The 26,554-nt window shown below is 59.2% G+C and overlaps 1 protein-coding gene across 5 annotated transcripts in view; it reads left to right on the top strand.

Annotated features, from left to right (window-relative positions):
* Positions 1-26,554, top strand: part of ATP9B (ATPase phospholipid transporting 9B (putative)) — a 219,959-nt gene that overhangs the window by 184,926 nt on the left and 8,479 nt on the right. For 3 of the 5 annotated variants that reach the window (XM_082699939.1, XM_082699936.1, XM_082699935.1), the window contains 11 exons: positions 5,296-5,457; positions 6,097-6,189; positions 9,936-10,019; positions 10,169-10,339; positions 12,540-12,638; positions 14,316-14,405; positions 16,513-16,657; positions 16,847-16,911; positions 17,631-17,786; positions 17,868-17,932; positions 22,766-22,874. In XM_082699939.1, the coding sequence (XP_082556065.1) occupies positions 5,296-5,457; positions 6,097-6,189; positions 9,936-10,019; positions 10,169-10,339; positions 12,540-12,638; positions 14,316-14,405; positions 16,513-16,657; positions 16,847-16,911; positions 17,631-17,786; positions 17,868-17,932; positions 22,766-22,874 (1,239 nt within the window). Of the gene's footprint in view, positions 1-5,295; positions 5,458-6,096; positions 6,190-9,935; positions 10,020-10,168; positions 10,340-12,539; positions 12,639-14,315; positions 14,406-16,512; positions 16,658-16,846; positions 16,912-17,630; positions 17,787-17,867; positions 17,933-22,765; positions 23,000-23,068; positions 23,893-26,554 lie in introns of those variants that run through there. The other 2 variants (XM_082699938.1, XM_082699937.1) reach the window with 2 other exon arrangements.

The raw sequence follows: 26,554 nt of genomic DNA, 5'->3' as shown, positions 1-26,554 counted from the left end.
GGCAGAGAGGCAGGCAGAGAGAGAGGAAGGGAAGCAGGCTCCCCACTGAGCAGAGAGCCCGATGTGGGGCTCAATCCCAGGACCCTGGGATCATGACCTGAGCCGAAGGCAGAGGCTTAACCCACTGAGCCACCCAGGTGCCCCCACCCACCGCATCTTAAATGTTAGCAAGAGATCCAGACCGCGCTGCCGAGAAGAGGTGTCGGCCGTATCAAACAGCAGGAGCAGTGAGGCTTCGTGCGTCCATCAGCGTTTCGTGGGGGACGAACGGCTGGCTGGAAACCTGGGGGGGAGAGACGGTGCTCAGACCCGACGACGCTGGGCACCGGGAGAGTGCCGCCGGGCGCAGGTGCTAAGGACGGAGATATTTGCGTACCCGCGCGTGGTGTAGGGGCCTGTCAGCCTCCGTTCTGAAGCCATTCCCAGTAAGAGATTATGAGTTCTCTCTTCTCAAAGGAATGTTTTGTGCTGCCCCCGAAAACACTGCAGAGAGCCCGGTAGACCTTGAAGGCCTCAGGCATGAAGGTTCTAGAACCTCTGCGGGTTCCGGTGTGGAAGGTGACGTGTAAGCCCACCCCTGGGCATGTGTGTGGGCTGCAGCGAGTGCCGCAGCAGAAAGCTCAGGCGTGTGAGGGGCAGAGTGGGAGGGAGCCGGGACGTGGCACCTCAGACCATCCGCGAAGCCTTCCCGGTGGTGGAGGCAGGAGTCACAGCCTGGTGGAGTGGCTGGAGAGACGGGCAGGCTCGCCGGCACAGCCCTGAACGCACACCCACGCCAGGCAGAGGCTCCAGTGGGCTGGCGGGTTTGCTCCCAGTCTGGTGTCCTCCGCCACGAGCCCGCCTTCCGTGGGCCCGAGCCACACGGCAGCCCTCCGGGCATCTGCGTTCACGCAGTCATTACTTGGATGGCTTCAGGCTTCGTAGCCACATTACACACCAGTGCAGCTCATGTGCTTTTGCAAAGTTTGTATATTTTAATCACGTAAATGTCTTAGGACGAAAACAGAGCCAAATGAATTTGTATGAATTTTGACCTGGTTCCCTTTACGCCCACTGTGCTCTGAGTCGAGATGGTAAAGCTCAAAACCAGAACAGGACACTCTGCTCACGCCTCCCCGCGAGCTTGGAGCCACATGTCTGAAGCGGGCCAGGTCCTGAGCACAACAGCGGGAAGCCCTCCGCAAACACCGTGTGTCCACGTCCGTCCCTGGGGTTGGCTCTTTATACGCATGTCACCGAACAGGCTTTTGTATCATCCAAAGGGATCCTCTCACCACCGAGCGGTTTGCATCGTGACCGCGCTCATAGCATCTGTCGTCTGCTTGGGCTTGTGCAGAGCTCATGCTCCAGATGGTGATGGCTGCGAACAGTCGGCCTGGTGCGCTGGCCAGGTGCAAGCCGCTGGACGGCTTCACGGGTCGTGACGTCCGTCATCAACAGATGTAGGTCCGCACGTGTGGACCGCGGATCCCGCCTGGTGGGGCACGGAGGGGGTGGCGGCGTGTCCTCGGAAGCGTCCAGTTCAGGGTCAGAGCGTCAGAGGCCTCTTTCACTGTGCACGTTCAGGATTCACCTGGGGAGTCCTGGGCCATTTGCGGCGCGTAGTGAGGTTTTACGGGAAACGTATGTCCAGGGTGCCTGTCCTGTCGCACCGGAAGCGGGCTGTGGGATTGTTGGCCTGCCCCTGTTGGCTGTGCTCTTTCTGGTGACGGCCTCCTGTCTTTCCATAGTTCTGTAACCGGGAGTGTTTTGCTGGAGCTCTAGACCGTAGCGCTGTGTTAGCCAGACACGGTCTCAGGATCTGGGCAAACCTCAGAGCTTAGGAACTCTCTGGAAAGCCAGACAACATGAGTTCTAATTCGAGCTGCACGGTGACTCGCTGGTCAACAGCGCACACGCTTGCGGGATGCGAGGCTCACACCTGACCCGGCTGCTCTGTTCAGGAGCCAGACGGCGCCACGGTTACTGTTCCTGCAAACCAACCACCCAGCCCGGGGCCGGGGCGCGGGGTGCAGGTGGGAGGAGTCGAAAAGAGCCACTCGGGAGTGCTCCTGGGGGTGGCCTGGAGTCGGGCTCCCCCGCCCACGGCGCGTCCACCCCGGCTGGAGCAGGCACTGACTGCAGCCCAGGAGGCCGCCGCAGATGCCCGACTCCGGGTGGCACAGTCAGTCACAGTCCGTCACAGAGGCCACCACCCTGGGGCTGTCCCACCCGGCCGTGCGGAGCGGGGACTCGACAACACTCGGGCCGCCTGAGGCCTTGCTGCTGTGGGAAGACCGGCCGTCCTGCCTTCAGTTCTGCCACATCTAACACCTGGTCTCCACCTGTGGCCCTGGTCACCCATTCTAGAAGGCTTGATGTAGTCTTAAAAAGCGGTGAAAAATCCCGAAACCAGTCAAAAGGCAGGTTTTTTTTCTTATACTCTCTCCCCAAGGCTGTGCCCAGTACCACCCAGCCATCTCCACTTGGCTTTTCCGTTCTCCGCCTGACCTGGGGCGTTCCCACGGCTGACCTGGGCAGGCTCACTGGCCCTGTGGAGGCTCAGCTGGGGAGTCTCCCAGGACTTGGCAGACACGTGTTCTGCACGTGGTCAGACGTATACTGCAGTTCAGGGTCCGTGGGACCTTCTTCCAGCCTTGTGTCCCCGAGCAGGACTGTGCCCAGCCGTCAGACTCGCGTCCTCCGTGGCAGGTCCTCCACGACAGGACCAGTGGGGCCAGCGGAAGAGGTGCACAGGCCGGGGTCCCCGAGAGGCCTGGCGTGAGCGCCCTCTCACCCTCTCCCATGGGTCGTGTGGACAGCGCTCACTGGTCACAGCAGTGACGCGACGACATGCACAGACACTGCCAGCCCAGGAAGCCCACCCGAGTCTTGGCGACCAGGCTTTTCATCGGAGGTCATTCGTGTAGACACGGGTGACCCCTGTGGCTGACCTTCATTTCCAGCTCCGGTGGTCGGGGGGGGCCCACGAGGCCAGCTCCGCTCCGGAAAGCACATGGATGGTGCAGAGCATGTGCAGTTGGCCGCTGGTTCCCACGGTGTCGCGGTCCCTCCCAGTGTCACTCCCCGTGCTGAGCACAGGCCCAGCAGGCCAGGCTTTGTGCGGAGTCAGGCGCCGGCCTGGACGCAGGGGACGCTCTGGCCTTGCATTCGCTCCCCGGCGCGGTGAGGGGTCGCAGTATGCTCTCCTGACTCTGAGCCTCTTTGGGGCAGCTTCGGTCCCTCACTGCGTCCCGGCAGAACGTGAAAACTGCCTGCAAGTCATTTTTAGACGGCAGTTTCCACGGCACTTGGTGTAAGCGTGTACGTTGCTGCCGTGTGTGTAATTGATCTTTGGGAAGGGAGGGGGTTGTTCTGAGAGAACTAATAGACAAAAGTGAAAATTGGCCTATTTCTTATATTTCCCTCAGAAAGGGCAGCCAGGCTCCTGGGCTCTAGGACACTGGGCTCCTGAGGCGCAGCAGAGGAAACCTGGCACGTCTGACACGGTCTGACCCGCCCAGACCCTGTACCGATTCGGGGGTTCGGGCCTACTTTTGTTCCGAGTTTTGCCTCAGCTCTTTTAATTGCGTCCCCAGCCTGCTGAGCACATTGTCAAATCTGGTCAGTGCTTTTGGGTACCCAGCAGGTACCTCCTACATCAGGACACCTCGTGGTGTCCAGGCCACCAGGATGCGGGGGTGACCCCGACCCGGGCTGTCTGTGCAGATGATGCCCTCGTGGGCGGGGCTCGCCCAGGGCGTGCGGACGGCGCTCTCCGAGACACGCCAGCAGGATGAGCGTTCCACGCCGCTCGAGCTCGTGGTTGTGACGTGACACTTGCTCTCGTGAATCTGTAAGTCAGCTGATAGTATGATTTTACTAATTTAAATGAAACATCTACAAAGGGAATATTTGCACACGACACGTAGCTGTTCCTGCCTTGGCAAGCAGACTTGTGCCCAGCGACGGGCGGGGGGCCAGGCGTGGGCTGCGGGGCTAGACAAGTGGGCTAGGAGGCCTCCCCTTAGGCAGCCGGCTCCAAAGGACTGCGGCACCATTGGGCAGCTCGTACGTGACAGGCCACTATCAGTCTGCTCCTCGGAGATGGGACTGGCCTTGAGGGGGGCGGAGCCAGCAGGAGAAAGGGGCTTTGAACCCTTTATGCTTTTTTATAGGACTGCATTTCTGACTCTGGTTCTGAAGGAACCAAAAATCCGGGAGAGTTACTCAGTTCTGCTTTTCTGGAATTATTCTGTTCCCCTTCCTGTGGGCTAACTCTCTATGCAAACTTTGTAGGTGAGAAGTTTCTGCCAGGTGAATTCTGATGGATGCGTTGAGTTATTTATTTATAAAATAAAGTGAAATTGTAAGCTGTATAAATAGGCCTTTACGATCCTAGACCCACCTTCGTGCGTGTCTGTTCGGTACCTTTACAAGATGCTCACGACGGGAAGTAAAGGAGCCCACGTCGTCTGCCGGAAGCCCCTCCATAGCCAGCCCCATGTAGCGGGGCCGTTTCCGCCGTCCCGAGGTCGTTCTTGCCGGCAGGGCCCAGAATGGCGCAGAGTAAGGCCCTCGGCTGTGTGCCAGAGCGCCCACAGTCCCCAGACCTGGAAGTGTTTCACGCCCGTTTTTCCCGCCTTATAATAATCTTCAGACGCCCCAGCCTCCACAGCACGGCCCTGGTCAAGTTGGAAGCATTAAAAACAGCAAGCATCTCGTACCCTAGTTTGACCGTAGCGCTAGAACCTTCCAGTAGTTCCAGCCACGGGAACTACCTAGAAAGCCCCACTTTAAAAGTGATCCCTGGTCTGCCCAAGGGACATCTCAGGTGGCATCTGTGGAAAGGAAGGGTAGAACCCAAACCTCGACCCAGATGTACAGAGTGTCCCGGTGGCATTCGTGTGCTGGTGGCCTGAGAGGTTGCCTGGCTACCACTGCCCTACAGATGAGGAGTTGGGGTGGGGGTTGACCTGAGCGATCCCGCCCTGAAGCCAGAGAGCCGAGCCTCCTCATGGCCTGTCTTCACGTGACTCGACAGTGGACGCTAGGGCTCAGCAGTGACGTTCTGCTCCCCAGACAGAACCCACGATGCTCCCGAAGCGTTTGCTTTCTCCAGCCCTAGGGGACCTGCTGGACACGTAGGCGAGGACAGATCTCCAGCAAGGGTGCCGCCCTCAGCCAGGGAGAGACCCTGGTGTCACAGGAAGCCCCACACTGGGCCCTAGGAGGAGCTGGGCGGGGGCGGGGGCCTGGTGGCGGGGAGTACCGCCTTCTGCTCACGTGGCCTCACGAGTCCCTGGTCTCCCGCAGGTGGCCCTGGTGCAGTGGACGGAGAGCGTCGGGCTCACCCTGGTCAGCAGAGACCTGGCCTCCATGCAGCTGCGGAGCCCCAGCGGCCAGCTCCTGACCTTCAGCGTCCTGCAGACATTCCCATTCACCTCGGAGAGCAAGCGCATGGGAATCATCGTGCGGGTAGCCTGGTCGCTCGTGCTCCCACGGGCCGGCGCGCGGCTCGGGGCTTGTCCCTGCTCAGACCGTCTGTGCTGCTTGCTGGGTTTTGAGACAAAATCTAGAAATTGGTGCTGGGAAGCTAGTGAGGCTCTGGTGGGAGCGAGTTCAGGTGACCCTCCGCAGACGACGGAGGCAGGGCAAGGAAGCGGCGTTCGCGACTCATGCTTGGAAGCAGCGCCAGCCGTCTGTTGCGCTTCCCACAGCAGCGGCGTGCGGGGAGCTTTGAGGAGGAGGATTTAGGACCAGAAAGTTGCTGACATGCATTTCTTGAATATTTTTAGCAGATACCAAAACCTGTCTCAGAAGGTGGCTAAGCAAGGGAAGCACGTTCAGTCCGCAGTGAGAATTTGAGAGAATTAACCTTCCTCTCGCGGCCTGAGGCGTCCCCTCCGTGGACAGGCTCTGTCGCCGCCGCCTCAGCACAGGACCGCGAGATCTGGCTTATGTTCTCGGTCTCGGCTGCCTGCACATCTCGGGGCGGCGTCGCCCTGCATAGCCTAGGTTCAGGGAGCACCGCTTTCCCTAGTGCGTTCCTGTGCGCGTGGCCGTTACTGCCCCGGAGCGGCGGGGCCTAATCCGGCCTGTTTCCTTCTGTCCCAGGACGAGTCCACTGCGGAGATCACCTTCTACATGAAGGGAGCTGACGTGGCCATGGCCTCCATCGTGCAGTACAACGACTGGCTGGAGGAGGAGGTGAGCCGCCCGCGCCCCGCGCGCCGCCCCCCGCCGCGCAGCAAGCGCGTGTACCGCCGTAACCGGCAGAAATCGGACGCCGCCTCTTAAACCAGAGACAGTATCGCTTCCCGCAGTGTTGAGTGGTTCCGGTTCCGTTGCATAAAGTAGAAAGACGGAACCGCTGAACCGTCAGCAGCTCCCTGTGTAAACAGCTGCCGCTGCTGGGTGGTGTGTGACCACGTGCGGGTGTGCAGGTAGCCCGTATTGATAGTATCTTGTCTGTATTGGTGAAAACATAGCGTGACAGGCATTCACTAAAAATTCTGAGGTAATGCTGCATAGACAGCCAAAGTTACATTTTAATGTATTTATTTTGTAATCTATGTTATTGGCAAGATTTTGATAAGGATTTTAATGTCATTCTGATTTATATGTAGGATTCACTTTACAAATAGAGAAGAAGTTAGAAACGTGATCAGTCCTGCGTTTCGTCAGATTCTCTCTAGAGAGTTCACGTGCAGCCTCGTGAGATTATGTTATTGTCCACGTTTCTGTGTGAACAGAAAAGCTTGAGTTCGGAGGGAGACTGATCTGGGTGTGTGTCAGTGTCGGTGTCCACGGGTCAACCCGCCGTGGCCCGGGTGTGGTCGGTCAGTACGGCAGCCGCACCCCCGCATCCATGGCCGTATTGGCGATACGAATCAATAGCTCCTTCAGGCACTTGGATTTAATCAGGCACATGAATAAATTAAATTCCCTGAAGACCTAGTAAAATGCCATAAAAATTACTTTCGGTCATAATGATGTACAATTAATTATAAAATACTTGTTTAATTTATTTAGCTTTATGAGGTCACGTCAATAAGTGTCTTGCAACAGACAGATAAGGTCAGGCTGTTTTCCACAAAGATAGCTTTATTAAAAATCCTTTGTGCGCGCATTCTCCCAAGGTTGCATGCCCTCCCTTACATAAATCTCCTGATCCCCTACCCACGTCTTTGTTGTATTAACCGTTATCTTCTGAAAACCTGTACCTTGTTTAAAACAAGCACAAACACAAAAGCAGCGGCGTGTTTTGGGAGCCTGAGCGTGCCCGGAGCGCCTCTGTCTCAGGCAGGCTTACACGCTGGGCTCTTGGCCGTGAGCTTCTGTTCTCCACGTACTGAGCGAGTCAGACGCGTGCCACCAACACTTCCCTCAGCTCCGCCCAGCGAGGGCCGGTTTTGTAGAAACCCTCACTGTGCACAGACTGGTGGCCAGGTCCCGGCCGCGGGAAGTGTCGGGTACGTGGCCTCCTTCCTCCACGTGCCAGGTGTGTAATGCGGGTCAGAACAGGGGATCGGGGGAGGTGTGAGGGGCGCAGGGACTCGCGCTCTGCTGGGAGGCGCGAGCCACGGCGGTCTGCGCGCTTCAGACCTCGCAGCCAGACGGGAGAGCTGCCGTCGCTAGTCCTCTCTTCGCCGATTTTAACGTCCTGCGGGCGGCCGCAGTGGCGGGCTCGGTTAGACACGAGCGCCCCACCGGGAGCACAGCCGTGTGGGACCGCCAGCCTGCGCCCCGGGGACGGTGCGGGAGGGCGTCAGGGCACAAGCACATGTGCGAAGTCGCGTCTGTACCGTTGGCGCACGGGTGTGTGCTCGTCCCTGGCGATGTGGGGTTCCCAGTCCCGCCTCGTTCTCAGTGCGTGGGAGGTGCGGCACTCCAGCAAATACGAGGCTCCCTCGTGGCCGCGACCTTGCCTGTGGCTTGGCAGCAGCGCCCAGCATCACAGCGGGGCCGCCCTGTGTGCGAGCCTCCTGGCAGCCCCTCTCCCTTCCACTAACGGAGAGCAGCTCGCTGGTGCGAGACGGGTGCCTGACGCCAGTGTCACGCGTGTATCTTCAGGTGCACGCGGGAGACTGCGGCTCCGGCTGTGGTCGGAGCCCCTTGCTGTGGGCTAAAAGTGCTCCGGACACCTGCGCCCCAGGCCTGTGGGCCAGGCTGGAGCCTCCGCTGTGGCCCTGAGAGCCCCCCACACCCAGAGCTGACCGCTATGGTGTTCTCCGTCTCGCGCCCGTGCAGGCTCCCATGCTTTGAACCATTTAAACTTGTTCCTTGGAGTTTGAAACTTAAGAGTCAACCAGGAAGAGAGGAGGGCACTCTCAGGAGCCGCAGTGGCCTGGGCGAGCCGTGGCTGGTTGGTGGTAGTGTTCTGGATGTGTGGACACCATGGCTTCGGGGAATGGGATAGCTCAGCGCTCACATTGTTTTTTAAACTTTGTTTTTCGCGGAAACCCTGTTCTGAAACCCTGGTGCTGACGTCTGCAGCTCGGGCGCAGCTCGGGCGGCACCTGGTCATCGGGCTTCCTGTCTGTGCGTCTGTCCCCGCCGGCCGTGCTCAGCCTCTTCTCCCTGGGACACCTTCTCTCCATTTCCCCTGCTCTTCCCGCGGGGGCCTCTGGGGCGTGGCGCCAGGGACGCTGCCTTGTTCGCTCACCTCAGGGTCGAGGCTGGTGACCAGCCCGGGACCCCTGGCCTCTGCCCGCCGGTCCAGGACAGGGCTCATACCCGGGGTGAGACGGCCGCCAGCCCCGCAGGGCGCTCCTGGCCTGCAGAGGCGGTGCTCACACCTTTCCAAGCCGCGCTTTTTGAGGGCCTCGGCAGGCTTCGTGCCGCGGGGCAGCGTCCCATCCGTGCGGCCCAAGGGAGAGGGCACAGTCCCTGAAAGCGGGGGACGCACAGCTCTCAAGAGGCGGCGTCTGCTCCGGCTGCACCCGCCGCCTCGGTATCTGCCGGCTGCGCGGGCTGCTGCATGCACAACCTCGGGTGTCGCTCTTCGGTGCCCATCCGCATGAGTGCAGGCCGTGTCGGCATCTCTGGGCCCCGTCCCGCGTGGGGAGCACCGGCGAGCCTCTGTGAGGGCAGGGCGGGGCACCAGCCTGTTCTCTGCTGACGGCTGAGCACCAGTCCCGTCAGTGGCCCAGAATCAGCCTGTTCTCCCCCCGTCGTCACTTTAAACTCCCCAGTGTTTCCTCTAATGGATGGAAAATAGTGTTACTTTGGTGCATTCTCTGTGCCTGGAGCTGATACCTTTCCGTGCACTTGTGAGTGCGTTTCTGTCTTGTGTTCAAGAACACGAGCCTGGGTCTGTGGCCTCACTGTGGGCCCTTTTCCCTGCAGAAGATCCAGACCCCAGTGCGAAGCCCCAGAACTCTTGGGGTCTCCCCCGCCCCGCACTGCACTGCCACGCAAGACCACTCGTCCCCCTCCTCCCCAGCTGTACCCCCAGGGGAGCCCACTCCTCTCCCTGCCCTCCCCCCACAGCACTGCCACACGAAGCTCTCCCACTTCCAGACCTTGTTTCTCGCACCCTGGCACCGAGCTTTCCCGCTTCCCGTGCCGCGGTGGCAGCCTGGTGTAGACCTTGCTTGTGATGCCATTTCGGAATAGTCTGGTCTAGTATGGGAAAGAAGTGTGCTTGTCCGCGAGCTGCCCGGTGACCGCAGCCTGCCCGCGGAGATGAGGGTCACAGAGCTGTCCTTGCAGCGTGGCTGGGCTCATAGAACACACCTGCGAGGTGAGCTCCGCCAGGGGTGGGCGGGCGGAGGCCACCGAGAGACCAGGTAGTCTGGGTACACAGGCGCAGTGACGGACACGGGACGCACTGGGTTCCTGAGCCGGGGAGCGGCCCTGACCACAGAGCAGACTTGGTGGAGGCCTTAAGTGCCTGTCCGCATCGCGGCCAGCGACTGGGGTCTGCGTGTGACCTGCATCTCCTTTTCCAGTGTGGGAACATGGCCCGGGAAGGTCTTCGCACCCTTGTGGTTGCCAAGCGGGCGCTGACAGAGGAGCAGTACCAGGACTTTGAGGTGAGCCAATCTCACAGCCCCTCTGCCCTCGGGCATCTGCCCCGAGCGGAAAGCCTGCTGCCCCGGGTGCCGGGAAAGGGTGTGTCCCCCGCACAGCCAGGCTCCCGTGGACGTGTCCGCGGTGTGACCCGTGCTCCGTCTCTGTGCAGAGCCGCTACAGCCAGGCCAAGCTGAGCATCCACGACCGGGCTCTGAAGGTGGCGGCGGTGGTGGAGAGCCTGGAGCGGGAGATGGAGCTGCTGTGCCTCACGGGCGTGGAGGACCAGTTGCAGGCCGATGTGCGGCCCACCCTGGAGATGCTGCGCAACGCGGGCATCAAGGTACCGTGCGCGCCGGCCAGCACCCCCTCCCCGGGCGCGTGGTGGTGTAAGCTTTCGCTTTCAGGGAACTGCTTTCTGACCTCTGTGCCAGCGGAGCCCAGGGTTCACTTACAGACCAGAAGAGAAAATGTATTCCCTGGTTTCCCTGAGATCTGGGGCCTCGGGTTGGAGAGGGGGAACAACACGGCTTGAGTTCTCTCGAGAGGAAGAAATCGTGAACGGCGAGACTGGTGAGGTAGAAGGGAACGGCGGCGTTGCGGGGGAGCCCACGGGGGAGCTGCCCACGGCACCCCCGCAGCAAGCGCACCCTGCGGGGCCTGGCGGGGAGAGGGGCCCCGTCCGGGCAGGACAGCGGCCCGTCAGGAGGCGCATCCGGCTTCGGAATCACCAGAGAGCCGTTCACACCTGGGCTTTGAGACACTGTCCCTGGACTGTGCTGCGCAGCCAGCGTCCGGGTGAGGAGGCCGTGCCTGCTGCCGTGCCCGGGGCCACCGCTCCCTCGTGGCGACGCTTCGTGCGTCCTGCGTCCCTGTGCCCCCCCCATCCCCGTGTGCTTGAGCAGCCAGCACGCTGCTGTGTACGGTCTGGGTGTTTCTGTTGGCTCCTTGCTAACCTGCACGAGTGTGTGGGGGCTGCCCCTCTTCCTCTGCGTCTCCCGTCTGAGGAAAGGCCCCTCAGTCCCTTCACGGAGGGTGAGCTTGTGATTCCAGGCAGCAGGTCCGTAGGTGACCACGCCTGAGCCACACACAGCTTCACCAGGGGCGGCAGCTCTTACTGTCTTGTGTGAATTATTCTCAACTTTGTGGTTCTTTTTTTTTTTTTTTTAAGGTTTTATAAATTTATTTGACAGAAATCACAGGTAGGCTGAGGCAGGCGGGGGGGGGGGGGATGCAGGCTCACCGCTGAGCAGAGAGCCCGATGTGGGGCTCGATCCCAGGACCCTGAGATCATGACCTGAGCTGAAGGCAGCGGCTTAACCCACTGAACCACCCAGGCGCCCCTCCCAACTTTGTCTGAACGTCGTGTCCTAACCTTAGATCCAGGCTCTATAAGGTGAACATAGATGTGTGAAACCGAGGGAAAGCACAAGTCTCCCAGCGCTGAGAAGAGCCACAAGCAGGTGATAGCTCAGCGGGAAAGCGGTACACCCTGAGGTTTCATGTGTGCAGAACGGCACGTGTGTATGTGACACACTAAACGTCTGAGCAAGTCAGGCATCGATGAGAGGTCACTGTAAGGCTTTGCTGTTACATGAAATATTTGTGTGAACCATCCTGTCACACCTTAAATGTCTGGTTTTGTTCTCTTTGTGGTCCAGGGATTGGCTTATATACGTAATACGTGCTTAGGTCATTTTCTAAAAGTAAAAATAGTGGTATTTCCCATGTTGTATTTCATAAAGACAGTTTTTGGCTTAACTGTTTCCCCTTTTTGAACCTCAGTTTCCAGCTAAAAAATTAGCGGTTTGGAATAAGGATCTCTGGGGCGTCCCTCGCTCTGTAAGCCTGTGACCACATGGTGTCTTCTGGGCCCACCGGTGCTGTGCACGGGGCTCTGGGAGCCTTGCCCTTGGATGTACACAGGCGTCTCGGTAGCCTCAGGCGGAGGTTCCTAAACCCCGTCATTCGTGTGGCTCCACACCTCAGCTGCTCCGTCTGACATCACTTAGGTCCAACTTGTGATAAAACGTACATAACGTAGCGTTTATTATCGGAAGCATCTCTAAGTGCACAGCTCATCGTCACAAAGTAATTCCCACCACCGTGCCGCCGTCCCTACTGCCTTTCTCCAGAACATGTAGCTCCAAACCTCGGACCCCATGGAAACACAAGCTCCCCTGCACTCCCCCGCGCTCCCCTGGCCCTGGCGCCCGCCATCTGGCTTCTGTCTCTGTGGTGCGACTCCCCAATGGCCCTCCGCCCGCTGTGGCCCCACAGCCTTTGCCCAGGTGGGGCTGATGCCCTTCACTGAGCTCAGCATCCTCCAGGCCCGCCCATGTCTTAGCGGGTCCCGGGATGTTCCCCTTCTCAAGGCCGGGCACTGTTCCACAGCGTGCATGCCACGTCCTGTCCGTCCGTGCGTGGACACTGGGTGGCTTCTGTGGTTTGGCAGGTGTGAGCAGTAGAGCTGCGAACGTGGGTGTGCAGTGTGTTCGAGAGCGGACTCTTCTAAGAGTTCTCCGTCTTCACTTGCCTTCCAGATCTGGATGCTAACGGGTGATAAACTCGAGACCGCAACGTGCATCGCCAAAAGCTCACACTTGGTGTCTAGAACACAAGACATTCACATTTTCAGACCAGTGAGTATATGTCTAAAAGCACTTGGAATTCTAACTGTTTTATCTCGCAGTCAGAACAAGTTGGTTTGGTGGGAGGGTGCCTGTAAGCATTGAGTGCACATCATTACTAAGAAGAGAAATATTCTAATACTGTAATTCTCTTACTGATTTTATGAAAACATTGCAAATAGGTTTCTTTTAGCTGCCCATGCTGCCTGGGATGAAAAAGCTGCATTTGGAAGGCGTGAAACAAGGTCTGAATTCGGAGTGTTTTTCTGTCGTATTATTGCATTTATTTATTAACCAAGTGCCTATTTTAGAATAGACATTGTGCCGTCACTTTCTGCTCCATTTACAAAGTGTGTGTTGATAAAAAATTACATTTTTGTATGAGTTATACCCATTAGTAGGAATGTGTTTTTAATCTATCATTTTCAAATGAAATGTTGCTTCATTAGCTCAAAGAAAATTAATAAAAATGGTCTGAAGTTTCTGTTTTTACTGTATTAGTTACGACTGACTAATGTTTGAAATTCAGACAGAGCTGCCGTCTCCCGGGTCTTGATTGACGGTGCTGAGCAGACACGGTCCGTCTCCCTCTGCTCTGAATGAAGCCCTCGCACCTACAGAAACTGATTTCAATATAATTTACATGTAAATGTCATTTATTTCAAAGCATCAGAATGGCAGATTAGGCCCTGCAGACGACTCTTCGCAATTAAATTATTAATGACTCGGATAAGACTTTAGATCAATGTTTGTCGACGTTTCAGTGTTACAGCTGCACAAACTGAAATTTCCACAGTAGAGCCCGCCTACCTCAAGAGGCGTCTGAGATTAACTCGGTCCACGCGGGCCACGTGAAGCTCGCGCCGCTGTCCTGCAGTGCAGCATTTCTTTTACGCCCCGTAAAAATCTCCACAGAAAGAGAGTCAGAAACCAGTATGGTGCTTTCTGAAATGCTTTCATTCCAAAACTAACTATTTCAAAATTATGACTTGATTTTACTTTTAGATTTTTTAATCCTTCAAATGCTTTGTTTGCTTAAACTGACAGAGGAAGTGGAAACCCGTGGCAGGGACGACAGGAGCATTTCAGAAGAACATTGTGTGTCACGCAGTGGGGACAGCAGGGGGCAGGTCACACAAAGCCGGGGCCTCAGTTCAGTGCCGCTGCGTGGCCGGCCTGGGCTCAGCGGTGGGTGCTCGGAAGTGTCTGACAAACTGTGTCCCTGTGCTGACGGTCACCCCTCCCAGCACACGGCCCCCCGTGGAAGTGCCAGACACTCCCCCCCCAGTGAGCATCACCGTGTCTCTGGGGAATACTCCATGGACATCTGGGCGTCTCCCTCACGGCATTGCTGATAGCCCCAGGGTCCCCGTGCCCTGCGTACTGACGGCCCACCTCTGTTCCCTTTATGCCCTGGTACCCGTCGGGCTTTAGGCACTGTGCAGTGTACGTGTGCTGCCTGCAGCTGTCACACATTGGAAAGCGGTTGGTGTTAAGTGAGCAGGTATTTACTCCCGGTGCCGTAGGAGAAATTCAGAAGAGCCGTTCGTTCCAGGACCGGACCGCCCGAGTGAAGCACCATTTGATTTTAAATGTGTCTAAAGGTTTCACGGATTCACAAAGAGGGGCTGTTTGTGCCTCTGATTTAGATCACACTGTAATTTGGGCGCTTTTCTTCTTTTTGTGGAGGTAACCAATCGGGGAGAGGCCCACTTGGAGCTTAACGCCTTTCGACGGAAGCATGACTGTGCGCTGGTCATATCTGGGGACTCCCTTGAGGTGAGGCTGGTCTCGGACCCAGCACATGTCTGTCTGTCCGTCCATCTGTGTCCCTGGAGGCGAGGCTGGTCTCCGCAGAGCCTGTCTCTGCCGGGGCAGAAGTTGGAGCAACCCGCGGCCTCCCTGGGGGTGGCTCTGTGGGCCTGGCCGTGGGCGGACACTTCCTGGACCCTCTGCCCGGGGCGTCGGTGCTGGGGCTGCTCGCCCTCACCGCGAGCCCGGCTTTCCCGCTGTCGGCTTCAGAGGCTTTCCCGGCTGTGGAGTTGTTCACCACGTGTCCCTCGGCTTTCCAGTGCCCAGACGTGTGCTCCTCCGTCCTCCCCTCCGGCCCCCTTAGACCTCGTGCCTTGTTACAAAATCCCTCTTCACAGCTGTTGTAGTGTGGTTTGTGAAGGAGCAGAAGTCGCTACTTGAGTTCTGTCCACTGTCTTTCATGAGTGTGTGTTTCTGACTAAACCTCCTTGCTGCTGTGGTCCCCACCAGAGATCAGTCGGTCGGCACAGGCAGCCTGATGTTGGAGGGCCTCCCGCCTGCCCCTCCCTCCTGGCGTCTGTTCCCCGAAGGCATGGTCTTCTCTTTCTGGGTCTGGGTCTTCGATGCCCCTGTCCATCATCTCAGTAGTACGCTCTGTGCCTGCTTCTTCATCTGCCGAGCACCTGCTGTCGGGGCGGAGCCATCCTGGTTTTCGGGGAGCAGGTGCATGAGGCCTCTCTTGCGCCCTTGGTGCGGGGCATCTGGCTGCGGCTCCCAGGCGTGCGGCTCCCTCTGGAGGTCGGCTGGGATGCATGGGCCTCCGTCCGCTGCACACACGCACGTGTGTCTTTCACGGGCTGCTGTGGGCGCCCCGGGTTCTTGGCAGGGTGGGAGACCGAGAGGCGCGCCGGTGTGCCCAGGTCTGCCCGTCGAAGGAGATGTTTGTAGTCGGTCCGAGGACGCGGCTCTGAACCTGACCTTGCGGCTGTTCATCCTGTCTTATGGACGAAGTTTCTGAATCGACTTGAATCTAAATGAGGGCGAAGCTGTGGGCTGGGAGCAGTGGCTTTGTGTCTTGAAGACGACCCGGCACTCGCTTTGTTCCCTAGTCTGCCGTGCCCTGCGTCAGACGGCGCAGGTGGCGAGTGGGACGTGCGTGCAGGCCATTGGGGTAACATAAGGTGAGCGCGCAAGCTGGAGCAAATGTGGCATAGTGAGGGAGATCCAGCCGGTGTGCGCACGTCCTGCAGGGATGGGGCCGGGAGGTCCCAGGGGGTTGGATAGGGGGCCACAGGTTGTTGGCCACCACAGAGCAAGAAGAGAGAAGATGGAGGTGGCTGCCGGTGCCTGGGCACACAGCCCTTCGCTGTCCTGGTCTTGGTCCCAGGGAGGAGTGTCCACAGCCCCTGAGGGGCCCTGTGAGGTCCGGGGGAGCATCTGTCCAGACCAGGCACGGGCACACCAGCCGTCCTAGGACGCACAGCCCCCGTCCCCTGCAGGTGCACCGACTGTCAGTGTGGGCTGGTGCTGGGGGGTCTCGACCCAGATCTCTGACAGGACGTCCCGCACATTGGGGGGCCCCACAGCCTAAGGCAACTTTGGGGGGTTTTATTTTGCTGACAAAGTTGAAGATTCAGGATGGAAACAGAATAGTTTATATTAAAGATGAGAAAAAGATCTCCGTTAGCAGAGGTGGGGCTGAGACCACCCAGAAAGAGACAGACGAAGTGGAGGCTTTCCATGGGGGGCCCCCACCTCAGTCATGCCGGTGGCCGCGCTCGCCAGCCCCGTGCCCAGCCGCACCGGTCCGGTCCGTGGTGGCGCTCTGGGTGAGACGCGGGGTCCCCACCCGCACCCTGACCCCCACTCGCTGCCTGCTGTCTCTGCAGGCGTCCCGCTCCCTCCCCGGGGCTCCACACTGTTCTCTCCTCCCTCCTCACCCCTGCTGCCTCTGTGTCCCTGTGTCCCTGCGAGCTCTGGTTCCCAGCCGGACGGGGTGGCTGAGAGCTGGGTGGAGGGCGCGGGCAGCGTGTACCCCACACGTTGGCACGAGCTGTCGTGTCCTCCCGCGTTTGCTCTCCGCGCCCCACAGGCCGTGGCGGGTGGCCGTGCTCATGAGGCTCTGTCCCCCCAGGTCTGCCTCAAGTTCTACGAGCACGAGCTCGTGGAACTGGCCTGCCAGTGCCCGGCCGTGGTGTGCTGCCGCTGCTCGCCCACGCAGAAGGCCCACATCGTGAAGCTGCTGCAGCAGCACACGGGGAGACGCACGTGCGCCATCGGTGAGTGCCCGTCCCGGGAGCGGGCGGCCGAGAGAGACGGGTCCTGAGAGCTGCGGCAGCTTGCTGTGTCGTGGAGCAGCGGGTGGAGCTGGGTGTTGGGAGATGGTCCCTCCTGGTGGGAGAGAGACCAGGATGCGTCTCTGTGTGTTCTCTCTCCACGTCCGTGTTGTCCCGCTTGCGCACCGCCAGGCGACGGAGGAAATGACGTGAGCATGATCCAGATGGCGGACTGCGGCATCGGCATCGAGGGCAAGGTGCGTGGGCCCTTTGGTCGCCGCGGCGTCCCGTGTGCTTCCCGCCAGCCCTGAGCCACATACTCGGGTCCCAGGCCGACCCACTGCCCCGTCAGACCCTTAGGAAGTGCAGGTAGGAAGCAGGAGCCGCCAGCGCCAAGCCCCCCGTGTCCCCACGTCCTTGCTATTCTTAGGGAAGCCCGAGACCAGCGCCCTGCTGTCCCCTCCCTGCCAGGCCCAGCCCAGGGGCCGCCAGCCTCCTGCAGACCCTTCTTGCCGTCCTGGCACCGGCAGCATCTCGCTCACGCTGGCATGTCTGTGTCTCCACCCAGCTGTGAGCTGCGGTCAAGGTTTGTCTTGTGTGGAAGTGAGCCTGATTGTAGTCTCTTCCCCTCGGCCACTGTGCCTCCTGGTGCCCTGCGGTGTCCGGTAGCGGCCTTGACAGCTCTCCCCTCGCCTGCCTCGTGGCTCCCCTGCAGCCAGCAGCTGTTGCCGGGACCCAAAGGCCGTCTAGGAGGCAGATGCCACGTTCAGGTCTCTGCCTCAGGTCCGTCCTGCCGAGGGGGTCCTGCCGTCCTGCAGAGCTGCCTGCGGCTGCCGGACACACCCTGTCAGCCCGTCCCCTCCAAGGTCATAGGGACAGCACCTGGCTCCAGCAGGCGGAGGCCGGGTTCTACAGGTCCCTCCTGGGCGCGCCTGTCCTCGCGCGGGGTCTCAGGAAGGCCCTGTGCTCGTTCCAGGAGGGCAGGCAGGCCGCCCTGGCTGCGGACTTCTCCATCGCGCAGTTCAAGCACGTCGGCCGGCTGCTCATGGTGCACGGGCGCAGCAGCTACAAGCGCTCGGCCGCGCTCGGCCAGTTCGTCATGCACCGGGGCCTCATCATCTCCACGATGCAGGTGCGCGGGGCCCGGCGCCGGGGCGGGCGGGGCCGCCGGGAGAGCAAGTGTGGGCCTGACGGGTGCTCTCCTCTCCCAAAGGCCGTGTTCTCCTCTGTCTTCTACTTCGCGTCCGTGCCGCTGTACCAAGGATTCCTCATGGTGGGGTAAGTGGGGCGGCCCGCGCACACCTGCCCGGCTTCGGTTGGGGAGGACTTCCCGGCGCCGAACCACTGCTAGAGCGTGTCTGAGTCACCGCGCTTGGTCGGTGTTGAGAGTAAGAACCCGCATCGGGAGCTGGGCCTCTCGCCATCTGCTGCTGCTTGGTCTGGAGAACGTCGGTGTCCCTGGGGGACGCCCAGGCGCCGTGGCGGCCCCTTCGCAGGCTGGGATACGGGGGGCTGGGGCTCGGGGGGTGTGCCTGCGTCGTGACCAGTGACCACTCAGCAGCCGACGCGCAGGCACGGGGTGTTGGGACAGGACGCAACAGGCCGGAGCGCACACTGGCCATCTCCCCGGCGGTAGCGAGCTCTCTCTTCAAGGTCCCCACTCGGCAGCCGGGGAGGGTAGGTCAGAGATTGCCCCATGCGTGCTGTTGTAGCTGCCACTGTTCCGCTAACGGTGAACGAGTTTAGAGCTGCTCTTCCCCTCATCCCGTGGCTTCCGCGAGGACGTAAAACCACTGTGGCAGTGAGGTACACGTGGTGCCTCGCAACGCCCCCGCACCAGCCCCACGGAACCCAACTCCCCCACGGCCCATGCATTCCTTATACGCGTTCGCACTCGGAAGGCAGCAGCAGGTCACCCCAGCGCTCCCTGATGGTTCAGAGCGCTGACCCTCAACGCATGGCATCGTGGGGAACGGACACCCCACACCGCCATGTCTCGGGCGAGGAAGGCGTTGCCCAGGGAGCCTGGGAATGTGCTGGAGGCCACAGGGCTGCTGGGAGGACCCCCTGGGGCCGGCCTCAGACAGGCTGGCCTTCCCGCAGCATTTAGCCGCTTTCCAGGGCTGCGGAGAACAGGCACACAAGCTCTTCTGCCCCGAGGAGGTGTTCGAAGTACTCCACTTCCTGAGCGCGTCTCATCGGACCACTCCCCGAACCCCAAGGTCCCCAATAATTTGAAAGAGACTGGGCGCAGTAGGCGGGGCCTGTCAGGCCAAACATGTTGGAGCCGTAAGTCGCCAGCCTCACAGGACAGAGCCGATGGCAGATGCTTCCTGCCGCTCCTGAGGCTTCGTCCACCGGGGAGCCTGGGCGGCTCTCCCCACGCCAAGCCGGGCCGGCCCTGAGTGTACCACTTGCCCGGGCCAGCTGGCATGACGACCCGCCCTTTCCCCGGGCACTGCGCCTTCTCACCGGCTGTCTCCTTGGCCGGGGACTCTTCCCCTCACCTGGGTGGACCTCTCCCACACCTTCCTGCAGGCCACAGCGCCCGCTCTGCGTTTCGGCCTGAGCTCCCCACGGACCAGGCCGGGCGGGGCGGCTCCCGTCAGGGCTATTGCTCGGGCGTCCAGGGTGCGCGGCGCTGCGCCGCACGGCCGCCGGCTCTCCAGCGGCCCCAGCACCGACCGAGGGGAGACCGTGAGGGCGCCAACAGCTCCAGCCACGCTTTACCGTTCCCGTTGCCTTGGTCTTCATGGTGCCCCTCCCATGAAGGGCCTTCAGAGAGTGGGGGTGACTCAGGACCTGGCCGCACCTGGAGTCTGCCTGGCGCACAGCTTCCTGGTGGCCAGAGAAACGCGTGACCATCCCCACTGCTTTCATGATTTAAAGCTATGGACTTGAAACTCTCAGAGGAAAATTTGGGGGACGGTGGTGACTCCTCCTTAGATGGCAGAGCCCGGGCCACTGAGGCTGCGGCCGCGGGCCCAACTGGATCCTTCCCTCGTCCGCAGGAGCCCCAAGTGCTTTCGAAGCGCCTGTCTGCGTTGGCTTCATTTGGGGTTTTTCTGTGCGTCCGTCACCTGAGGTAGCCGTGATTTTCTTAAGCATTAATATGCAGAATTTGGTGGGAGTGGAGGAGAGGGGTTCTTACGCGAAACTTCTTCAACCGGAAACCCTAAATCAGTTTTGTCCTCACCTAGAGAACAGCCGTCAGATGTGCTGGGGAAGAAAGCGATGCTTTTACGGAAGACGAGATGGGAGCCCCGTCCTGAGACGGAACCTCTGGCCCTGGAGCCTGCAGGGTCGCAAACAGCCCCCCTCATGCGGCAGGTGTCCGCCCTGCTCCGTCACATCGGCTCAGAGGGGCCGCTGGCGCGGGCGAGGCGGCGTGGGTGCTCCCGCCACAGTCCGGCCACACACTGTGGCCTCCCCTCCAGGAAGTACTCCTTGGCCGAGTCCTGGGGAATCCTGTGTGTCACAGCACCTCTGAAAGGCTCACTGCGCGGGTCAGTAAGTGGACATCTCCACGAGACGCCGGGTCAAGAACCTGTCCCACCTTGTTGCACCATCCCCTCTTGGCCTGTCGTCTGCCGGCGCGGCACGTTCTCAGCATCGTCCTCGGGGACAGGCCGCCCTCAGCTGGCTGCGGGGCTCACTCGTGTGACGGCTGGCCACCGCTTGAGACTGGCTGCATCCACAGGTGCTGGAGGGGGTCACCTGCCTTGTGCCCATCAGCCGGGCTCTGCCAAACTCCCCAGTGCTTTCAGCCTCCACATTCTAAGTGGGTGGGAGTTCTGAGAAGATTGACGAAGTTAAAAATTAGGAAGAAATGGGGCGCCTGGGTGACTCAGTGAAGCGTCTGCCTTCAGCTCAGGTCATGGTCCCGGGGTCCTGGGATCGAGCCCCACGTCAGGCCCCCTGTTCGGCGGCTAGTCTGCTTCTCCCTCTGCTGCTGCTCCTCCTGCTTGTGCTCTCCCTCTTTCCCGGTCAAATAAATTCTAAAAACCTTAGAAAAAAACAAATATGGAGAAAGTTTTGGTCTTGAGCCTGTTTAACCTCATGCAGGACCAACCACTCTGAAGCACTTGGATTTCGGCCCCCGGGGGCCTCCATGGGCACGCAGCGATAGGAGGCAGGCCGAAATGCCCTCCCTGACACGGTGTGCCCTTCCATGACCCACGGATGGGGCAGCGCCACCTGGACCAGTGACCGTAGAAGCCCGTTTGAGGACAGGGCTGCTCACACGCAGATCTCCCCACCTGGGTCTCCCCCTGGGTACCTTCCGGGCAGCAGAGCTTTGTCACAGGTGCACAAGTCATTTAGAAGAAATCCAGTCCCGCTTCAGGAAAGACGGCGTAGGTGCACTTCCTGAGCACAGCCCAGCGCCCGCGGGTGCCCAGGTGGAATACGCCTGTGCTCGGGTCTGCCCGACACACCGCGTTCAGATGGCAGCCACTCTGCTCCCACCAACCCCACAGAAACACCACCCCCACCTCCCTGCAAAGTGCGGAGCCGAGACCCCACACATACCCAGCCTGGTCAGGTGTCACACACGGAGGAACCTAGACTTGTCCCCAACCTGGGGGAGGACAGCAGCACCCCCTGCCCAGCAGAGCAGCGCCAGGAGACCCAGTGTTCTACGTGGCACCCAGATGTCAAGTTTCAGTAGACAGTCACTTGCTCCGCCGAGAACCAGGAAGTGCTCCGAGTGAGTCAAGAAGCTGACACTGGCCCTGAGATGCCAGAGGTGTTGGGGTTGTGTGACACGGGAGTCGAAGCCGTCATGAAGACGTACTTCAGTGAGCAGCGGGAGCAGTGAGAACAGAGGATGGAGCACGTCCGCCTGGAGATGGGAAATAGCAGAGCCCGGTGGAAACTGACCGCCAAGCCCAGCACAGGCCACGGACCCGGCCCACAGCAGAGCGGAGGCCCACTGAGGGCAGGACGCGGGACGGCGCCCCTGGGAGCACCCTGAGAGCCCAGAGACCAGCAGAGCCTCAGGGGCCGCAGCTTCGTGTCCCTGGCGCTCCGGAGGGAGGACGGGGGTGCTGGGCTGGAGGAGAGAGAATGGCTGAAAACTTCCCAAAGGGGTGCGTGCGGAGACATGCACACCGAGACACGTCACACAGAGACTCGGGAAGACAGAGGACAAACCACCAAGACGGGGCGGGGGGGAAGTGGCCCCAGGGCCCGTGGGGTCCTCACCAGGACCAGGCGGGAGGGAGCAGTGTGGACCGAGACGGCCACCTGGGGCAAGCTCTTCCTTCAGGAACGACAGCACATGCTCGCCACCACACATCTGGGCACTCCCGTTCCGGCACAGCGAGAGCCGTCCGGCTTGCAGCTGCCCGGAGCTTATAGTTGGCTTGCGAGCGCCTGCACAGATGTTCCCGTCAGTAGCCCTCAGGGAGACGGGTGGGGCGTGCGGAGAAGCGGAGGCCCCCCATGCCCCGGCCAGGCGGGGCGGCACAGCCCGTTCCTCCGCAATGAGACCCTTGGGCTGATGACCCCAGGGGGCCCTCCTGTTGGAATGAGTGGGAACTCACGAAAACGCCGTGCGGGGAGTGTTCACAGCTGTGCTCCGTGAGAACCCAACACCGAGGATGACTCCGGTGCCCTTGAGTGAGTGAGCAGGGCGGGGGCGGGGGGGGCATGGCCTGACGGCGAGTGCTGGCCGGCGGCCCGCAGTGGGGAGCGGCTGCCACGGCGCGCGGAGCCGGAGCGGCGTCCTGGGAGCCGGGCTGGGTGGGAAGGCACGTGCGCAGCCGCACCAGGGGACTTAGAGAGGCAGCAGGAGGGGGCGGGCTTCGGGGGTCCTGGACGTGGCGGCGGCGAGACTGGGCTGCAGGTGTGCGTGGGGTGAACGGGGGGAAGGGCCCCGGGCTCTCTTCGTGCCTCACCTATGGGTCCACCGTGACCTCAACATAGAAAGTGTCTTTAAGAAAGTGGGTTCCTGTGAGCGCTTGTGGCTCCCAGATGGGGTTTCCACACCGCACGCTGAGCACTGGGATCGAATCTGAGTCTGCGGCCGCGTGTCGGGTCCCGGCCTCTGGCGACAGGTGTGTCGGGCGTGGCACGTGCTGCCCGCTGACCGCCCTGTCTCGGTTGCAGGTACGCGACTCTGTACACCATGTTCCCGGTGTTCTCGCTGGTGCTGGACCAGGATGTGAAGCCGGAGATGGCCATGCTGTACCCGGAGCTCTACAAGGACCTCACCAAGGTACAGGCTCAGGGCCGGGGACCAGCAGAGCCACTGCTGGTGTTGGGAGGAGAAGCGCCCGCTGTGAAGCAGCTGCCAGAAGGTCTTAAGTAACGTCTGTCCTTGGGAAGGTTTTACGACCAGCTGTTTTTGCCGTGTTCCTTTTGAGTCCCACTTTAAAAAGGGAAAACAATTGTTTTCTCGAATGTTTGCAGTAAAGCTCTGATGTCATACCACACCTGAAATTTTAAAGGTGTTCAACCATGTTTGAACCCGTGGTGACTGGGCTCGCTCTGTGGCAGACGAGTGCCCGGTGAGGGACACTTGCTGACAGCAGCGTCCCCTGGGGCAGGACGGGCTTGTGTCACCGTGGCAGCGTCCCAGCACTTTGAACTCAGAGTCGCCGGCTGGGAGTCCTGTGCCTGCCCAAGCCCTCCTCCGCCGTGCATTCAGAGTCACGTCTGAGGAAAGATGGAGAGTCTGTCACTGGGACCCAGGGCTGAGGTCACAGAGATGCTGCTGGGGAACGTGTGTTCCCTGAACCTGCCGAAGATCCCTTTCTCTGGCGCAGAGCTACGTCCAGATGCAGGCATTCCTGAAGGAAGCGTCAAGCTGGTCACACTTCTTCACGAAACCCTCTTTCTCTAGCGTGGAAGACGAGCTCCACGGGACACCCCCAGTCCTGCAAGGACGAGCCGTGGTGCCTTTGGAGTTTTCCTGAAGCAGCACGGAGAACAAAATCCACTCACCCCAGTCAAATCTGGGTTCATAAATGATAACCTGAAACTACTGACTCGGATCTCTAAAACCCTAGCAGTGCGGAGGAAGAACCAGAACCGCCCACCACTCAGAACTGCGTCCTGTGCCTGCCCCAGCCATGTTGATCACCGGGTTTCATGGTGTTACAAGAGCCGGATGGAATTGAGACTGAAAGGTTCTTGGAAAACATGGAGTGCTCACGTGGCTTTTCCAGTGAGGACGGAAATAAAGCTAGTTGAGCAGCTCAGTGTAGAATAAAATGTCAGCCCCTGTTCGATAACACCGTATTTGATTTCATAATGAAATGTATATATAAGACATGTTTCCAAATGTGTATATATTTAGCATTAGTGTCCTGAGCATAGTACTGTGAGTATTACAAATAAAAGGAAAACTTTTTGGTTTAATATTCTAAAATGGTGAGACCATCATTCAGTAAAACAGAGCAGGAGCAAAGATCTAAGAACCATAGGAAGCTTCGATGAGGAATCGTGATTTTAGTAGATTACGTGTTTCCTTATTTCCTTAAACTCCAGAAATGTTCACTTAAATGCCGCCTCACGGACGTAAGGGGGACACCAGCTCCCACGTACACACAGAACCAGATGAGTTCCCTGGAATCATAGGTGGCCAGTGTCTCCGCTGCTCACGGTCACTGCGGGTCAGCCCGGGTGCCGTCCCCAGACGGTCAACGTCGGAGCAGTCCTGTCAGTGGGATGTGGGGTGAACACCCACTGTCGGAGCCTGACGGTCCCCATTGGTCAGAAGTCCGGCCGTCAGCACCTCCGTTGCTCTGGGAGCAAGAAGATCTCCACAGGGTCCCAGGGAGCCATGAACCCGCAGACGTCCCCATGAGGTGACACAGAAAGCACGAGTGTGTCAGGAAGGAGTGTTTAGTGCTGACTGAGCGGGAGAGCCCGTCTCTGTGGCGGCGACCAGTTGGGAGCATCTTGGCGCACTCCAGCCGGACGCCGCTTCTCCGTGACTGGGCCGGGAGTTCACTGCTCAGGATCTTCCTTGAAAAAAAATTCTCCTTTTCTTCACGATCCAACGTCCATCCCGCTTGTGTTTCTAGAGTAAACACTTCGTTCAAAATCTGATCCACTTGAAATCCTTCGAAAACAAAGTGGCGCTAAAGTACTTAACCACCGAACTCGATACAATTTAGTTATGTTTTCTTTTTTCTTTTTTTTTAATTTTTTTTTATTTATTTATTTGACAGACAGAGATCACAGGTAGGCAGAGAGGCAGGCAGAGAGAGAGGAGGAAGCAGGCTCCCTGCTGAGCAGAGAGCCCGATGTGGGGCTCGATCCCAGGACCCTGGGATCATGACCTGAGCTGAAGGCAGAGGCTTAACCCACTAAGCCACCCAGGCGCCCCACAATTTAGTTATGTTTTCTTGCTAAAGCGGAGATTTGGAAGCTTTCCGTTACTTGCGACACTTGGCGGTGCCGCAGGAGGCCTGTCCGCCTGGCCTGTCTGTGTAGCACGCACTGGGTCTGCGGCTGCCAGAGGTGCCAGCGAGACGCCACTCTGGCCCAGGAAGCCCACGCTCAGTCTGGAGAGAAAAAGTAAATTCAGGGTGAAGAACGTGACAAGCGCAGCACGGAACAGGCTGTAGGCAGGGCTGCGTCCAGCCTGTTCTGAGCAGAAGACCAGGGTCGCAGCAAATCCCCAACATACCTGCAGAGGAATCGGGAAGCAGCATACGTATGCCGAGCAGAACAGAGGGGAAAGTACCATGCTTTGAAAGAAAATACCGCTTTTCGTACTTATTTGATAGCCTGTCTTTTTTTTTTTCTGAGACGTTTCAGAGCCCAGGCCTTACAGATCCTCTAACAGGCTCGGCCAATCCGGAGCACAGATGTTTGCTCCCAGGTCTCTCCGGAGAGCCTGAGCCCAGCCTGGAGTCCGCGCTCTGCTCAGTCGTGGCTCCGCGAGCCGTCCGGAGCCGCCCGGCAAAGAAGCAGCTTTCCCCTCCCCTCCCCTTCCTGAAGCCCTGTCGCTTCACCCTTGCAGAAAGGGACGTGTCTGTGACCGTTGCTGCTGTTCCTCTTTTAAAGGTCAGACTCTGCTTTGAATGCTCGCAGGTCACTCACGATGAGTAGCTCCTCGCAGTTTTCTGATTCTGCCAGTGAGACAGGGACCCAGTGTGCCTGCCCCCTCCCAACGGCACAGATGACTCAATTTACCCCAGTCTGTGGCCCCTCAAGAAAGGCCATGTGATCCTGAGATCCACGGTCACCCACGCTCACCTGAGCCGGCCCACGTGGTCCTGATATCTCAGACTTAGAGCTGTGGCTCCACGAGCAGCACCTTGTTGTGTGCTCACGAGGGTAACCTCCTAACCGCGGAGGGCTTGGGTGGCAGCGGAGAGAGCTGTGAGGAGTCGAGTGGGTGGTGTCCTGCGGTCTGTCGTCAGAATCCTTGACGCCGTCCGACACACGCTGTCAGCGTCTCTTCGCTGTGTTTTTACTTCCCATTGAATATTCTCAAATGGTTTTAGCTTGGGAATGTATATTTGTATTCATAATATAATTTTAGAAATAACAGTAATACGGCATGAAAAGAAGTGAAAGACAGAAATTAGGGGAGGACCTGTTTGCAGATGACATAGTCATCTCTGTGGAAAAGCCCCAAGGATTCTGGACTAGTAAGTTTGGCGAGTTGGTAGGATTCAAGGGAAAAAATCTCTCTTCTCCTTTCTGATTGTGTGTGCCAGCAGGGAACCGTTGAGGTCTGAAAAATGGTTTTGAACAGCCTTGGCAATAGAGAAGCAAAGTCGGTTTGACAAACTGTGTGCCAGATGTGTGCGCCGTGGGACACCGTCGAGAGGGACTTTGAAAGGTGCAAAAGAATGTGGCCAGAAAACTCCATGTGCCCAACAGCTGCCAGATTCCAAAATTGACATGGAAAGGCAGGGGCACTGGAATTACCAAGAC

The sequence above is a fragment of the Mustela nivalis genome (genome assembly GCF_964662115.1).
Source record: "Mustela nivalis genome assembly, chromosome: 14".
NCBI classification, from domain to species: Eukaryota; Metazoa; Chordata; class Mammalia; order Carnivora; family Mustelidae; genus Mustela; species Mustela nivalis.
Note: the sequence above shows the minus strand (reverse complement) of the source record. Positions and strands in the feature narration are given on the sequence as shown.